Genomic DNA, 17,517 nt, shown 5'->3' with positions numbered 1-17,517 from the left:
ATTATGCAAAACTTTGGAATGACTTTCCCTCAGAGTTGTTGAGTTTTTTAAAAACTTGTTCAAAAAAAGAGCTCTCCACATATAATATACAGTGGTACCTCTAGTTGCGAACTTAATTCGTTCCGGAGGTCTGTTCTTAACCTGAAACTGTTCTTAACTAGAGGCATGCTTTTGCTAATGGGGCCTCTTGCTGCTGCTGCGCCGCTGGCACATAATTTCCATTCTCATCCTGGGGCAAAGTTCTCAACTCGAGGTAACTCTTCCAGGCTAGCGGATCGTTTGTAACTCGAGGTACTACTGTATTTGAATAAGAAATAAAGGAAGGCTTATTTGTTTCTCTCTTTTACTTCTCATCCCTGGCCAATCTACCATAGTCTAAAAGACAAGGTCTCATGACTGGCAGCTGGCTGGCTCCTTATTATCCGAGTCTGCATCCAGTCTGGCTAATTACAGCCTATGATTACCAATCACTGAACATCGCTGTCACCTGCCATAGCTTGACAGGACGGTACCATCTGTGCCCCATGGCCGCAGTATGGCAAGCAGGCAAGAGGTCACAAAGAGGGGCAAAGAATCCTTGGTGGGTGGTAAATGTGTTACGGACATGACAGCTGAGTCTCATTGAAGCACATGTATTGAAAAATATGTATTCACAGCTGAAGATGCTCTCCTGAGAAAGAAGTTGCCTCTGCAGCATGGCAGGGATCACTCAATATTCTTCAACAAAATGCAGTTCAGACAAAACTCTCTTTCCCCACAAAGGTGAGCACCTGCACACAAATATTAAACCGTAAGTTATGGTTCTTAAAAAGAAAGCTGCTTTATGCTTGATAATAAAGATTATTAAAGAGCCAGTGTGGTGTAGTGGTTAAGAGCGATAGTCTCGTAATCTGGTGAACCAGGTTCGCTTCCCCGCTCCTCCACATGCAGCTGCTGGGTGACCTTGGGCTAGTCACACTTCTTTAAAGTCTCTCAGCCTCACTCACCTCACAGAGTGTTTGTTGTGGGGGAGGAAGGGAAAGGAGAATGTTAGCCGCTTTGAGACTCCTTCGGGTAGTGATAAAGCGGGATATCAAATCCAAACTCCTCTTCTTCTTCTTCTTCTGTAGGAGTGGATAACTGTGACACAAATATGGGGAAACAGAGTGCCAGCTAAATAATAATTCCTCCCTCAACAGGTAGTAGCAACGTCCCCTATACAGTGTAGAGCAGGGGTAGTCAACCTTTTTATACCTACCACCCACTACCTACCATCTTTCTGGATGGTAAAATTCCCTTACCGCCCACCAGTGCTCGATGGAAGGAGGATTCAACTTATGCCGTAGAACCCCCTGCCGCCCACCTAGAATCCTGAAACACCCACTGGTGGGCGGTAGGGACCAGGTTGACAACCCCTGGGTAAAGGAAGAGCTTTGTTGGCCATGAAACCCTGCATGCAGGAAAACTCCTGGCATGCACAAGCCAGCGAGGACAACCACCTTTGTGAGTGAACACAAAGTTTCTGCTCTCCAGCTATTTCTACTGTTGGACAAATACTTGTCACCCCTTTGGTCTTACACAATCAGATCCTTGGCACATAAAGTATGCCGATGACACCCAACTCTATCTGTTGATGGATGGCCATCCTGACTCGGCCCCAGACACACTGACCAGATGTTTGGAAGCTGTGGCTGGATGGTTACGTGGGAGCCGGTTGAAGCTAAATCCTTCGAAGACAGAGGTCCTGTGGCTGGGACGGGGCGATATGGGATTGGGGGGGCAACTCCCATCTCTTGCGGGGGCGCAATTAGTGCCAGCACCGTCCGTTAAGAGTTTGGGTGTAATTTTCGACACCTCCCTTTCCATGGAGGCGCAGATTGCAGCTATAACAAAGGCGGCATTTTTCCATCTCCGCCAAGCTAAGCAGTTGGCTCCTTACCTCTCTCGCCCTGACCTAGCCACTGTGATCCACGCGACGGTCACCTCCAGACTGGATTATTGTAACTCGCTCTACGTGGGGCTGCCCTTGAGACTGACCCAGAAACTCCAGCGGGTGCAGAATGCTGCAGCGAGACTCCTTACGAGGTCTTCGCTGCGAGATCACATTCACCCGGTGCTATACCAGCTGCACTGGCTCCCGGTGGAGTACAGGATCAGGTTTAAGGTGCTGGTTTTAACCTTTAAAGCCCTATATGGCCTAGGACCCTCGTACCTACGGGACCGCCTCTCCTGGTATGCCCCACAGAGAAACCTACGGTCTTCAAATAAAAACATCTTGAAGGTCCCAGGCCACAGAGAAGTTAGGCTGGCCTCAACTAGAGCCAGGGCTTTTTCGGCTGTGGCTCCGATCTGGTGGAACACTCTGTCACAAGAGACCAGGGCCCTGCGGGACTTGACATCCTTCCGCAGGGCCTGCAAGACAGAGCTGTTCCACCAGGCCTTTGGCCAGGGCACAGCCTGACTCCCTCCCTCGGCAATCTTCGCAGAGCTCTGGCCCAATGGTTGCCAGTGGCTTGAATTAATTAATTTTTATAATGAATGATTTTAGAATGTTGTTTATGTTGTACTTTTGTACTGTTTTATTGTTGTTAGCCGCCCTGAGCCCGGCTTCGGCTGGGGAGGGCGGGATATAAATAAAATTTATTATTATTATTATTAAAGTATGTTTTATTCAAACACCCAAACCCAGCCTCCAACTCCCAAGATGTAAGTCATTTTTGTTATTGACTTATGAAACACAGGTTATTTTAACAATGGTTTGCTGTTGCATCCAAACCTAGCAGTCTTGCTTAACCATTATTTGTTTGACCACTCCACCTCGGTATTTACTAAGTTACAGGTGCACAAAGAGCAACTCGGGGGGGGGGGGACCAAGCTAGCCTATGGTTTATTGAACAACCGTGGTTAAAACAAGCCATGGCTTAATGTTATGTGCAGTGATTATTGGAATGAGAGGTATTTCAGAAAGAGCTTTGCTGTGAGAATAACCAGCAAAATAACTTTTTTTAAAAAAAATTATTGAGATTTTACATTTTTAAAAAACATAAAAATATCATAACATATAACAAAAATACCATTCCCCAATTTCCCCCTCCCCTCCACGACTTCCCTCAGCTTCCTCTTTTTGTTTTTTGGCATATTATCTCCTCCTGCTTATTTGTTATTTCTTATTCTTAAAAAAAAATTAAATAGTCATTATTCTTCTCTTATCATTTTAACATCGTCATTCTATTTCCTACATTTGTTTTCTTAATTACAAGTGTTTAATCAAACCCTTGGGTTAAACCACAGAGCCTATGACTTGCCGATCAGAAGGTCGGTGGTTCGAATCCCCGAATCTCCAGCGGGAAGGTAAACGGCGTTTCCATGCGCTGCTCTGGTTTGCCAGAAGTGGCTCAGTCATGCTGGCCACATGACCCGGAAGCTGTACGCCGGCTCCCTCGGCCAATAAAGCGAGATGAGCACCGAAACCCCATAGTCGGTCACGACTGGACCTAATGGTCAGGGGTCCATTTACCATTTTTAATCAAACCCTGCAAGTGATTCCATTTCTTTACATTGATTCTGTAAGTATGACATGAATGGTTCCCAGTCTTTCTTAAAATCTCTATTGCCCTTGTCTCAAAGTCTTTCCATTGGTTTTGCCATTTCAGCATATTCCATCAGTTTCCCTTGCCATTCTTCTTTAGTTGGTATTTCAACACTTTTCCATCTTTGTACTAGCAATATCCTAGCTGCAGTTGTAGCACACATGAAAAGTTTTTTCTTCTCTTTTGGCAAATCTTGACTTGAAATGCCTAGCAAAAAAACTTCTGGATTTTTCACAAAGGTTATCTTAAACATTTTTTTCAGTTCATTGTAAATCATAGCAATCATAACTTGTGATGCATCAATTTCAACATCCAAGAATGGTGCCAGAGCTGGTGAAAGGGAAAGGTTGCTTGAAAGTGTTCATTTTTTGCAAGCACCGATAGGACTACATGCAAATATGGACAGCCAAGCTCATGTACCTTTATCAACTATGTCCAAGAGGCAAGCAGATAGCTTGTGCAAATTTCCCACTGGTGCATTTTCTTCATACCAGGTATAAGACTTTAAAATCCGTTTTAAAAAGTATAAATCAGTTTTACTTGTGAAGTGCCTTCATATTTTGTAAATAACTATTTGGTACGACCTGAGAAAGTCTCGAGGAACACAATTTTCATATAAATTGGCCAGGGCTGGAGGAGTACGTCTGACAGCTATACGAAGGAGCATGCAGTGAAGGAATCCTAATTTATCTGCAGTACAGCAAAATGAGGGAAATGTGGTTTATGTACTAAGCTGCTAGATCATTCAAAGTGCTGCTGCATATTAGCTTGCCAGAAAAAAACACATTGGTTTTTATGACAGAGAAGTCTTGATTCTTTTCCTCATTTTAAATTACTGTATATATTAAAAGACCATTGATAGTCTTCTAGTTTCTCCCATCCTATTCCTTCAGAGATCAGAACTGGCCAGCAACCTCTAAATGAAATAGTAGCTGCTTGCACTGCTTCTTCTTTTGTTGTTGGCATTGAGAAAGGCAAATTTGAGGGAGGAGATGAGAGAGGGAGAATGGAACAAACAGAGACTTGGGTACCATCTTTAAGATCCTCACGGTTCTCTCAAGATTGATTAAAAGGAGATAATCGCAAAACCATTGAAATCTGAAAGGGCTAACTGAACAGCTAATGGGCCAGATGAGAGCAGCTCATAGCTCCAACCATTGGCGCTTTTGCATTTCCACTCATGCCCTGGAAGAGGGATTTTAGAAGCACATGGAACAGGAAGTACAATCCAACTACACTTCCTGCTTCCTTCCTCATAACATCACGTTCAAAATGGGCATCAGGCAGGGCCTTCAGTTCATCAGTCACGCCCAGCTATCACATCCCTTTGTGCTTCCCTCAGAATTCTGATGTACCAATGATAATCCGTGCCTTAAAGTAACAAAGTGGAAAGGTTTTGGCCGGCTTTGTCATTTTTTCAGAGCAGTTGTTAGACAAGAGTGGGAGAAAGCCTGTCATGCTGATAATTATTCTCAAAACTATTTTTTTAATGCTTTCTATTTGACAATTGCACATTTTCATGCATGTGCTAGTATGCTGGGGTACTGGGCAGGATGAGGCCAGCAAGAGCACTTCTATGTGTGGTATGTACAAGGCCTGATGCCCTTCCCTTGTCTCCTCCAAAGCTGGTGAGGGCAGAGGCAACAGGCACACATCAGTGGTGGACAGGCTCACACTCCAGCCCAAACTGACCACACTGGGATCTTGCCAAGCCCGTTTTTCAGGTGCTCAACCTTGGGCAGATAAATGTATGTTTGTATAGAACATGGGACACGGGTGGCGCTGTGGGTTAAACCACAGAGCCTAGGACTTGCCGATCAGATGGTTGGCAGTTCAAATCCCCACGACGGGGTGAGCTCCTGTTGCTTGGTCCCTGCTCCTGCCAACCTAGCAGTTCAAAAGCACGTCAAAGTGCAAGTAGATAAATAGGTACCGCTCTGGCGGGAAGGTAAACGGCATTTCCGTGTGCTGCTCTGGTTCGCCAGAAGCAGCTTAGTCATGCTGGAAGCTGTACGTCGGCCAATAAAGCGAGATGAGCGCCGCAACCCCAGAGCCGGCCACGACTGGACCTAACGGTCAGGGGTCCCTTTACCTTTACCTATGGAACATGCTGAAGCTTTTCAACCAGTCTCACTAACGTGAAAATGTTACTTCCAGGAGAGACTCCACCACTTGATACAGAATGGTTGTATGAGAAAGGGCTGGAGCTGATACCAAGGGCCTTCTCGGTGGTGGCTGCTATGAAACTATGGAACTCCCTCTCTGAAGAAACTAGACTGCCTCTCTCCTTGCTATCCTTCCACCAGCAAGTGAAGGACTTTCTGATTCCAACAGGTTTTTGGGAACTGACTATTTTCAATGACAGGTCTAGCGTCATGTTGCTTTTATTATTTTATTATTGTAATTCTTTGTATGGTTTTAATAGTGTGTGTGTGTGTGTGTGTTCCCTCAATCAAAGTTTGTTTTATTTCATTTCTTTCTATATTTATAGCTGTTTATTTGTATTTTTTAAATTTGCACCCCACCATCTGACTGGGTTGCCCCAGACACTCTGGGCGGCTTCCAGCGCATATGAAAACATAATAAAGCATTAGGAGCCGGAATCTGCATCTTGCCAGCCAGCAGTTAAGTTCCCACCAGCTTAGTTCCCGCTCCCCCCACTCTCTGGGCTTTACTTTATAGATTATAAATGCTGTATTTATTTGTCAATCATAAAACGTGACTTTTGCTGTATTGTGATGTTTAGTTTTAGTTGTTTTAGTTGCTGCCTTGTTAACAGTGTTCTTTAGATTGTAAATGTTTGTTTCACTGATGATGCGTTAATTATCTTATATGATCTGTGCTGCCTTTGTGATGTTCTGTTGCGTTCTACCATGTTGTCGTTATTAGTTGTTTGCGAGCCACTTTGGGATTCATTTCAATGACAAGAGGCATAGAAATATACTGAATCAAAACCAAAGCGAGCCACTTGCCGCAGCTTGCGGAAAGCGACTGATGACGTTGCAAAGCGAGTGGTGGGCGGGACCGTGTCCCACGCGAACAAGGCGTTGGAGTGACGTCAGGCGCCTCGGGAGAGCCGATTGCGCAGCGCTTCCTGGGGGAGGCAGGGAGAGAGGAGACGCTGTTTCCCAACGTAGCCAAGTAAAACACCCAAATTAGCTTTCCACCGTGTCAGCCAACGTATCCCTCCGGCCGCGTTAATGAATGTTTTGTAAAAGAGAAGCCCCCCCTAATGAAATGTCTCGCGTTGGTCTCGTCCGGCTCCCCCCCCCCCCAGCGCCGAATAACCGACGTCGAAGACGCCACGGAGAGACACGAGCCGACGGCGCATGAATAATTAACAAGGAGGCGGGGCCTGAGGGCGCGGCGGGGACGTTGACAGACTTGCGAGGGGCGGGATTGTGATGCGTGACGGCCGTGACGGCAGTTCCGGGTTCTTATGCGGGCGGCTGCGGCGGGGCTGGCGCTGCTCAGGCGGGGCTGACAGACCGGCTGCGGAAGAAACGAAACGCGGGGATCCTGGGCAGGGAAAAGAGGCGGCCGCCCTTTGGGGAGGGGGGGGTGTCTTCCCAGTCCTTTCTTTTGCGCAGGCCAGGACAGTAGACCATGGAGGGGCTTTGACAGGAGCTGCTAAGAGCACGAGATCGAGGGGTCGCGTCAGTTTTTATGCAGATAAATGAGATCGATAGATAGGCAGATATACGTATTTATGTACAGACCGAGAGAAAGAAATCTCTGGTTTCGGAAGGGGTTTTTTCCCCCAATAATTTTTTCAATGTCTTCTTTAAAGCGGGGGCTATTTTTCAGCACAGGGGGGTTTTCCCCCAGTACTTTAGTGACGTGAGGAAATCCATTCAATAGAGTTGGACACCAGTCAGAAACGGGGCTGCTTCGAGATCTACATATACTGAATCTTTTTTTTTAAATAACTTTGACAATTTCTATTCCGTGAAGGGCGGTGGTTGTCCCCCCCCCTTTTTTTTTTTGGTCCAGGACAGGTTTTTGTTAGTTAAAACCCTCCCCCACTTCTCTCCGCCCCCTGCCCCCCCCCAAAGAACCCAAATACACGATTTTGCAGCCGAAGCCTCTTTGAGCAACGAGCAGGGAAGGTCTGGTTTCGCCATCGCTGGGTACTTTGGGGGCGAAGCAAGCCAGGAAGGAAGATTGGCTCGCCCCCCCCCCCAACAAAATAAAAACTGGGCAGCATCGAGGAGGGGGAGAAAAGAAGAAGGGCAGCCTTTGCATTGACTGAAAGAGCCGGACGCTGCAGAGAGGGAGAAAAAGGAAAGCGCCGAGCCAGCAGCAGCAGCAGCCGCGCTTCGGCGGAGGGAGGAGGCGTCGCCCTCGGTCCTTCTCGCCGCTCCGGACGCAGCTTCCCCGAAGCAGCTTGTCAGGGGAGGGCGAGCGCCGCTGGCGGGGCTGACGGCGGGGAAGGCGAGGCTGGAGCGCCGGGCGAAGCGGGCGGCGCCGGCGGCCCCCACCCACCGCTCTCCTCTTCTCTCCGCCCCGGCCGGCTTTAAACCCCGACCCGGACGAGGGAGTCGCCTGCTGCGTGTCAACCCGCGGCGGCCTCCCGCCTCTCCCTCAGCGGCGCCGCCGCCGCCGCCGCCTCGCGAGCTGAGCCGCCCCGAAGGCTCGCTTCGCCCGCGCCGCCCTTTCTCCTCACAGCGCAGCAGCCCAAGCGCCGCCGCCGCCGCCAGCGGACTCACGGCGTCCCTCGGCCGGACCCCGATGTGGCGCCCGGCGGCGACGCCGACTGCCAGGTGGTGGTGAAGCGGCGCCGTCGCCCGCTCCCTTCTCGCCCTCCTCCCTATGGAGTCTCCCCCCAGCAGCAGCAGCAGCAGCCACTTGCTGGGCAGCGCCGGGAGCCTCCTGCCCGGCGGGCTGGGCTCGGGCTTCAGCAGCTTGCAGAGCCCCGAGCTGGGCAGCCCTCACGGCGGAGGCTCCTCCTCGGCCGCCGCGGCCTCCCCTCCGCCGCTGCCCAGCTTCGGCACGCCGTGGTCGGTGCAGACCTCGCCGCCGCCGCCGCCTCAGCAACCGCCGCCGGGCCAGCAGCCTCCGCCGCAGCCGCCTCCTCCGGCCGCCTCAGCCGCCGCCATGGCTCCTCCGCCGAGCCCGGAGTCGTCGTCGTCTTCGGAGGGCGGCAGCAGTTTCTACGCGGCGGGCGGCGGCGGCGGGATGCCGTCGTCCCTCAACCCGGCTTTCTTCCAGAGCTTCTCGCCCGTGTCGACCCACGCCGCCTCCGTGGGGCCTTTCGGAAGCCCCTTCTCCGCAGCGCCGCCGCCGCCGCCTCAGATCAGTTTACCTCAGCAGCAGCAGCAGCAGCAGCAGAACCGGCGCTCGCCCGTCAGCCCGCAGCTGCAGCAGCAGCACCACCAACACCAGGCGGCCGCGGCCGCAGCGGCAGCCGCCTTCCTGCAGCAGAGGAACTCCTACAACCACCACCAGGTGGGTGCTGCGGGAATCGGGGGTCCTCGGGGGTCCAGGGTGGGTGGCGACCCGGAGGAGAAGAAGATCCAGCTCTGTGGTAGCTATGGCCGATCACTGGCCGTTTCCCCGATCCGGCCCTCCTAGTCCGATCGAGGCATTCGCGGCGAAGCAGTTTGGACCTATCGATTGAATACAGGATCGCGCAGGAAAACGGTGTATTAACAGTCGTCCTCCCCCCTTTGGAAGGCCGTAGGTGGTTTAATGGCCGGAGGGCTGGGCAAAGAGGAATTTAATTGCTTACAGAAAGCTGGTGGTGAAACAGGGTTTGTGTGTTTCTGTGTGTGTGTGTCAAAGGAAGAGGAGTGTGTGTCTATATATCTCGAAAGAGGATGTCCTATGATGGAAGGACCTTAGTGGCGTTGTGTGTGCATGCGTGCTATTTTTGCTTTAAACATTGCTTTTGCTGAAAACATAAAAGAATGGGGGGACACACACTTCGAATGCATGGAAATTGACCAAGGAAATATGGTGGCAAGTTCTGTTTAAAGCTTCTCAGGTTTGAACCCTGCCCTATAGGGTTGCTCTCTTCCAAGAAGAGTTTGCCATGTCTGCTGTGGCAGGAATCTGTTTTTGAGGAGAGGGACTGCAGGAGGAAGGGGCTGGGGGGCCAAAGAAAACAGTTCACCTGGGTAGGCTGTGTGTGCGCACATGCGAGAGATTTTGAACGACACCAATGCACATGCTGAAGTGTCAGAGCAGTGTCAAGCCGCCAGCTGGCTAGTGGAACATGGTGGGGGCCCAAGGTGCCTTCCTTCGGAGAGAGGAGTTTTTCTAGGGGTTGGGAGTTGACAAGACGTACCACACCTGACCTCCCGGTCCAATGTGCCCACAAGGGAACACTTGTGACCATGTATATGGCTTTTCTAGCGCAAAGGTTACCTCAGGGTAGGGGCAAGGGGGAATAAATATGTGCTATAATCTTTAGGATGGTTTCACAAGTTACAAAATTCCAATGGGAAAAATAAGTCGTAAAAAAATAAAGATAAAATGAATGCTGTGTATAGGTCAGTTGTGTGTGGATGTTCTTACATGTTTGCTTTTTTTGCACAGTATGTGTGCATTGGGCAATCAACCATTGAGGTGTAATTGTCACATATGGCATTCTGTATTGGACTTACATTGTGCAATACATGAAAGTGCTTTCTTTGTTGGAATTCGGTAATATGTGAAGAAGTCCTAGGAAGACAAAGGAGACCTTTAACTCCCACATCTTTCTCTTAGTTTCTGTTACAGTAATTCATAATAAATTACTGTACTAGCATTCAGTTGGCTGTTCTCTCTTCCCAGTCCTCTTGATCAAATCTGCAGTCTTAACCCACTTAACTGGCAGAAAGCCCTATTGAATTCAGTAGAACTTACTTCTGAGTAAACATGGTTAGGCTTTTTCCATTAAATATTTATTCTCTGTATAGATAATATGGCCTAGACATTTCATGCACTTAACAATACAATCAGTGCAATCTTATGCATGTTTACTTGTAAATAAACTAGGGTTTCTATGCTGAGATCTGCTGAATTTTACTGCTAGTTTTTATTGTTTATTTTGCATTGGGTTTTTCCGCTGGATATTTGTAAATGGTTTTGTATTGTATTTTTACCTAACGATGATAGCCACTTTGTGGAGTATGAGCTCAAAAAGCAGATTATCAGTTTTTTCCAAACCAAATAAATTACCAAATAGTGGAAGTTCTGTATTCAGTACAACTTACATCTGGATAAGTATACACAGGATTTCAGTTATGAAGGGCATGGGTGTAGCGGGGGGGGGGGGGAATCAATCAAAATCCTGGCTACGCCCATGATGAAGGGTCTACATAACTTATAGTTATGTTTAAGCAATATTCACTGGGTTGTTATACTGGCTACCTTTAGATTTTATTTGCTTTTATTCAATAGTTTTATTTTGCAGTGAATCAGCAACATCCTAACTTCATAATGAACAGAACAGGGCAGTTTTGAACATCTGTTTCAGACAAGTTTATTAGTTTATAGTGACTGTTTTTTGTTTAAATGAGTTATACATATGTGTAAACCAACAACCATAAGTGGTAGTCCAAAATCTGGCATTCCAATCCACACACCCATAAATTGGCCTAAAGCAGCTTAAACTGAGTGTCTTGATTTATCCAGGTTGTGAATAGGTCTGTACACAAATTTCCGCTTACGTTTTATTTTGCAACACTGAGCTATGTGCTAAGCAGCTTGCATAAGCAGCTGTAGATGCCAAGAAAAGTTTCAGTGTGGTATTTCAGGTTGTCCCAGTCTTTTCGCATGCAGCACTTACTGCTACCTTATGGGTGGGCTGAAAACCTTTTCTCCCATTGGTTGGAAGCTTTCTTCTTTCAATGGGCTCTGCATACTCACAGTAATATAAGTTTACAGTTTCATGTTTTCTATAACAGACTAGCTTTAAACTTCCTTGTTCATCGGGTAATGTGCTGCATTTTGTTTGTGCTCTAGTATTGTACATTTATGCTTAGTATTAAACATTTTCCTTCTAATCTTTTTATTGATTCATTTAAAGCTCTTTAATGTTAAAGGCCTCTTGCTTCTTCTTGGAACAAGCTGGCCTTGTAGATTGCTGCTGCTCCCATTTTACAGATGGCTGAGAGAGTAAGCGGCTGCCTAGCAGGTCAAAAGTGGATTGAGATCAAATGTCACCCATGATGGTGTAGAATCTAATTATGATTGTGTAACCAACTGTGTTTCTGTAATAAAGACCTACAATGACAAAACAAAAAAGAATTATAAGTTGTATTTAATGGAGAAACTAAAATAAGATTTTTTAAAAGTATCTTTGATATTCACTATTCAGTCTATTGTTGGACAAGCTAAGAATTACAGAAACAATTTTTAAGTTTTTCACAAAGCAAATGAAATCTCTTCTGCCTTTTGTGCTTTAAGCTTTATAAATAGTAGTACTTGGTGGACATCAGACTAGCTGTAAAGATGAAAATCCTGTTACCTTCCCTGTTAGTTTTACAGTATGATGCATATTTCTCCTAAAAATTGCAGCATGAGACATTCAAGACTGACCATGTCTATCTGCAATTATATAGGACTTTAGTGTCTGCTTAATTATCCTCCCCAAATGGTTTATATATCTTCTTCACCAGGATGTATCACAACAGTCTTGAAAATATTTCACTTTGAAATAATTATATCGTGACTGTTCCTGTGAGATACTAGCTCCCATCATCCCTGACGATTGGCCATGGTGACTGGGGCTAATGGGAATACAGTGGTGCCCCGCAAGACGAATGCCTCGCAAGATGGAAAACTCGCTAGACGAAAGAGTTTTCCGTTTTGGAGGTGCTTCGCAAAACAAATTTCCTATGGGCTTGCTTCCCCCCCCCTTTTTCTAAGCCGCTAAGCCGCTTATCAGCTGATCCGATCAGCAGATAAGCCACTAATAGCGCTAATCTGTCAATGGGCTTGCTTTGCAAGACGAAAAAACCGCTAGACGAAGAGAATCACAGAACGGATTCTTTTTGTCATGCGAGGCACCACTGTAGTAGCCCTCTAGTTGTTGCAGTACTATAAGTTGCCCCTCCCAAATTCTTTTTAAATGTACGGGGTTGTTGTTTTTTAAGCCAAGTGTTAAATTATTAACATTGGAGGTTGACACATTGCACAGCTATAGCTGTTCCCGTATCAGTGTCATTGAAAAGCTTTTCCGTCATACCACTTGACATAAAATATTGTACCAAAAGCTAAAGAAGGAATTTTGAATGGTTATTCTGTGCAACATCTCTCCCCCCCCCAACCTGGACCATCCTTCTACCTTTCCTAGGGCTACTATGCTTTTACTTACTTCTTAAGTCATCAACTTCTTATGCTTTTATTGTATATGATGATGCTTTATGGCCTAGCTTTAGCTGTTTCATAAAAAACCCCAAATATAGCTACCTTAAGCTTGTAAATAGCAACTCACCCAATCAGCTGTGATAAATAAGAATCTTTTCCAGGTGACTAGTCAGAAAACCTTTGAAAATTGTAACAGTTATTTCTGTCACACCAACAGTCTGAAAGATAAAGAGCTGAGTACACATAAGTATTATGGACAGTTGAGCTAGCAAATATCTGTGGGACATTAAAGGTGCAGTCTTATACAGTACTTTGTCACCTGGGGGCAAGCCCCATTGAACACAGTAAGACTTAATTTTGAGTTGCACTTTAAGCCTTGCATACTTCTGTAATCCTGAGAGAATCACCTCACTTATCAAAATAAATGTATATAGGAAGATAGTATTATTGAAATAGGGATAAATACGTATTATTGTGTGTGTGTGTGTGTGTGTGTGTGTGTGTGTGTGTGAAACCTTCAGTGGTATGTATAAAGCAAGTGCCAGTTTTCATTTTAATTATTTATGAATAATGTTAGAGATACAGAACAGTGAGACTCTGGACTGCAAGTTCAACCAAGCACTCAAGTTGAGGAATTGCAAATATTTCCTAATTTGTGAGAGAACAGGGCTGATCATTTTGGGATATTATAAATCTGGCCTGTAGTTTTGACATTTTTCTTTAAAACCTGATTCATCTGTTTCTGTCTACACATAGGAAATAGATTCTATTAATAAGTGGCAACTTTTGGTTTTGTACTCTTTTAGTCAGTCACATCTTTTCTTTCATTAGTACAGGGGCACTAAAACTTTTAGAGAGAGTGAGTGTGGGACTGATCTCACAGCAAGAGAGGAAATTAGCAGAAAGAAAAAAGTTTTATTTCCTTGGTATTATAAGATTAGTACTTAAAGTGGCTGGGCCCCCAAGTTCTGCCCTAGAAAAATAACATGCAAAAATTGAGATGGGAATAGAAAGCTTGAGCCTCTCATAGCAATCGCCAGAGATACCTGTTGTCATTCTCATGTCACTACTACGTACAGTGGTACCTCTGGATGCGAACGGGATCCGTTCCAGAGCCCCGTTGGCATCCTGAAGCGAATGCAACCCATGTCCGCGTGTGCACGGGCCGCGATTCACCGATTCCACGCATGCGTGTGACATCATTTTGAGCGCATGCGTGAGCGGCGAAACCCAGAAGTAACGCGCTCCATTACTTCCGGGTCACCGCAGCGCACAACCCGAAAATACTCATCCCGAAGCTACTTTAACCTGAGGTATGACTGTATATGCTAGGTTTAACAAAACTAAGAACTATGTTTTGTGTTTCTCCTGTTGCCTTGATCCAGAAAAAGTCAATTTGGCTTTAATAAGATTGTGGTATTAAGCTTATTTGGGAGTAAGCGGAATTCTGAATTCAGCAGAAATAATTTCTGAGCAGTCATGCATAGGATTAGGCTGTGTTACCAATACTTTTAAAGAAATTGATCAGAAATATTTTCAAATAACTTTAGTATTTCTCCTCCTTCGCTTCCCCTCCTCAGCCTCTTCTGAAGACATCACCCTGGAGCAACCATCAGAGTACTGGCTGGAGCACAGGAAATATGTCTTGGGGAAGTGTGCATGGTAGAGACCATCGTAGAACTGGAAACATGGGAATTCCAGGAACTATGAACCAGATCTCTCCCTTAAAGAAGCCGTTTTCTGGTAACGTCATAGCTCCTCCCAAGTTTACTCGTTCTACTCCATCACTGACTCCTAAATCATGGATTGAAGATAATGTTTTCCGAACAGACAGCAACAGTAACACGCTCTTACCCTTACAGGTAAGAATGGTATGTAACCACAGCCTTTTGATGTTGTTCAACTTTTGCCAACATGCTGTTTTTAAAATAAGTAAGATGGATGAAAATGTACTTTCTGACTACAGTTACATCTCCTTAATATATAGCTTGTGTTGTTTAGTTCTCTCTGTAGATATTGAATGAGAGAAAACTGAATACTTCCTTAATCATGCAACTTTTGTAACGCTTATACAGTGGAGCCTCCAGATACGAACTTAATTCATTATGGTACAAAACTTAATTCGTACGTACCCCAGAAAGTCCGCATCTACAGGCACCGCTTCTGTGCACGCACGCGGCGTGATAGAGCAGTACTGCGCATGCGTACGTGATGAAACCCGGAAGTATACACTTCCGGATTGGCCACGTTTGCAACCCGAAAGTTAACATTACCTGAAGGTCATGTAACCCGAAGTTCCACTGTATATTGTCAGAGCAATGTTTTGCACCCTGAAACTTGCTATGAAGGTCAACAGTCAGTACGGTGGAATACTTAGCACTGCGGATCTTGATACTGCATTAGTATAGCAATGACTTTCTGCTGGCATTGCAAACGTGGCACTGCAAATATTTAGATTTGGAATGCAAGTATTCTCTTTTTTATACTTTAGTCGTATGATTTCCCTTGTAAATTAACTCTGGTTTCCTTGTCAGTTTTCCCTTCATTTCATACCACTGAAATGAGCAACTTGGTACTTAGAGAATCTGAAAAAAAAGATGAGTTTTTTCAGTTTTGCATAAACTACAAAACAAGGCAATAGCCAAAATATCAAAGAAAATGTGTTGTATTATCACTTCTTTCAATGAGTACATGAGTGATGTAGACACATATCAAAGAACAACTATTAATAAGTCCATATGCCATGCTTTTCTTCAAAGCATGGCATATGGACTTACTAATGAAAATTATTTGTATTAGTATGAGTAATATAGTCCCACCATAACGTAAAGTATGTTCTGGGTGTTTGAGAGCTTTGGGGACTTTACATTGTACATTATCATTTCTCTGGTTGTCAAGTTCCATGCATTGTTATACCATAAAGAAATTTGCAGATCCTAGTGTCTTCAATTTTTGCAACATGGATAATCCTAGGTGGTACCTTCAGCCATGTTGTAAGTTCTTTGGGGTGCAGTTGTCGAGTTTGGTTGTGCCATATATTTAAAAGCCAACCTTGTAGAGTTATTTGAATAGAAGTTTTGAAGATAATGGAAAACTAATGAAACACATTATGCCATGACTTTTTTTTACAATCAGACACTCCCAACACAGGTGAAAAAATGTTCCCTGGGCCCCAAGAGTCTGGTGCTGTTGATGTTGTGTACACTAGCAGATGTTGCAACCAAGGCTAGGATTAGAGTTCAATAAGATGTTATCCAGAGCAGTATTAAAGTACATTGCACATAACAAAAATCTTAATAGATAACAGTGGAGTGGCTTGCCTAGACAGTAATGAGAAAACAATCTGTGTAGAAGATCACAAACTATAAATCAACCATGTTGTGCTGAAAATGGAATTTCAATGTAGATCACCTCAGATCAAAGATACAGGAGGCAACACTTTCATTCGACATTGAGTAGGCCTTTAGTGGGCATAGTTTTGTGCTCCCCATTTAGGCTGGAAGCTTGCATCCTGCAGGGCAGAATTGTGTTGAAATGATGTTGAAGTAACTGGATTTAACTGCAGCAGATGGCTTTGTATAAATCTGTGTGTCCTATCTTGAAAATCATATTTCATTCAACACTTAGTTTTTGCATGTGTTAGGTACAGTGGTGCCTCGCAAGACGAAATTAATCCGTTCCGCGAGTCTCTTCGTCTTGCGGTTTTTTCGTCTTGCGAAGCACGGCTATTAGCGGCTTAGCGGCTATTAACGGCTTAGCGGCTTTAAGAAAAAGGAAACAAACTCGCAAGAACTCGTCTTGCGAAGGAAGCCCATAGGGAAATTCGTCTTGCGGAACGACTGAAAAAACGGAAAACTCTTTCGTCTTGCGAGGCATTCGTCTTGCGAGGCATTCGTCTTGCGAGGTACCACTGTATTAAGTTCTGAAACTTCAGAATACTATTGTTGGGCCAGCTTTTCTTGATGCATTTGTAGATGTTTGAGTGGCACAGAAATTTGAGGTATCTGTGTGAGTGATACACGTGTACTTGTACAGAATTTAGTGGCTTTAAAATATTTTTTTGATAAAGTCCCAGAGTTTATATTGCTTATGGTTTGGGGAATGCAAATTGAAAATTGTTCCACACACACTGTAATTTTTTTTTAAAAAAAAGGGTTATGGTTAATATTGCTGTGTTGAGAAGCAACTTGGATATTGTGTACTGGTAATTGGGTGGAGTTGTCATTCAGGAATAGGAGGTCTTACTCTATTTTGCCTTGACTGTTAATCCTGCTTACTATACTGCTAAGCCAGTGCCCCATATATCAACAGAGTCTTTCCTCTACTCTTCCTCCACTTGAAAGTATTCTCAAAGTACGAAAAATACCTTAATCTTAACAGTGAGGTTAGTAGTCAGTATGACCATTATCTTTCATTTATTAATGTGCAGTGGCATTTCCATTACTATGAGAAATCTGGAGATCACTTTCAAGGAAGTCTTGTAGAGAAGGAATTGAATTTTCCTAGCACTGAAAACACAATACTTTGCTATTGGGAAAACATGAATTTATTCCTTATACAATTCTTAGTGCTGTGTGTAGTAGATTTCATAAATGTGTTGCGACATCCATGGTAACAAAGGATGCATGTTTGACTCCACCCTTGCACCATT

General features: G+C 45.1%; 1 protein-coding gene across 4 annotated transcripts in view; it reads left to right on the top strand.

Moving 5' to 3' along the window:
* The first annotated feature begins 7,000 nt into the window (after window positions 1-7,000).
* Window positions 7,001-17,517, top strand: part of CPEB2 (cytoplasmic polyadenylation element binding protein 2) — a 65,676-nt gene continuing 55,159 nt past the window's right edge. For 2 of the 4 annotated variants that reach the window (XM_083460722.1, XM_083460720.1), the window contains exons 1-2: window positions 7,002-9,017; window positions 14,447-14,728. In XM_083460722.1, the coding sequence (XP_083316848.1) occupies window positions 8,382-9,017; window positions 14,447-14,728 (918 nt within the window). In that variant the 5' untranslated portion in view covers window positions 7,002-8,381. Of the gene's footprint in view, window positions 9,018-14,446; window positions 14,738-17,517 lie in introns of all 4 variants that reach the window. The other 2 variants (XM_083460719.1, XM_083460721.1) reach the window with 2 other exon arrangements.

Source organism: Podarcis liolepis (assembly GCF_965112155.1).
Source record: "Podarcis liolepis genome assembly, chromosome: 9".
NCBI classification, from domain to species: domain Eukaryota; kingdom Metazoa; phylum Chordata; class Lepidosauria; order Squamata; family Lacertidae; genus Podarcis; species Podarcis liolepis.
Note: the sequence above shows the minus strand (reverse complement) of the source record. Positions and strands in the feature narration are given on the sequence as shown.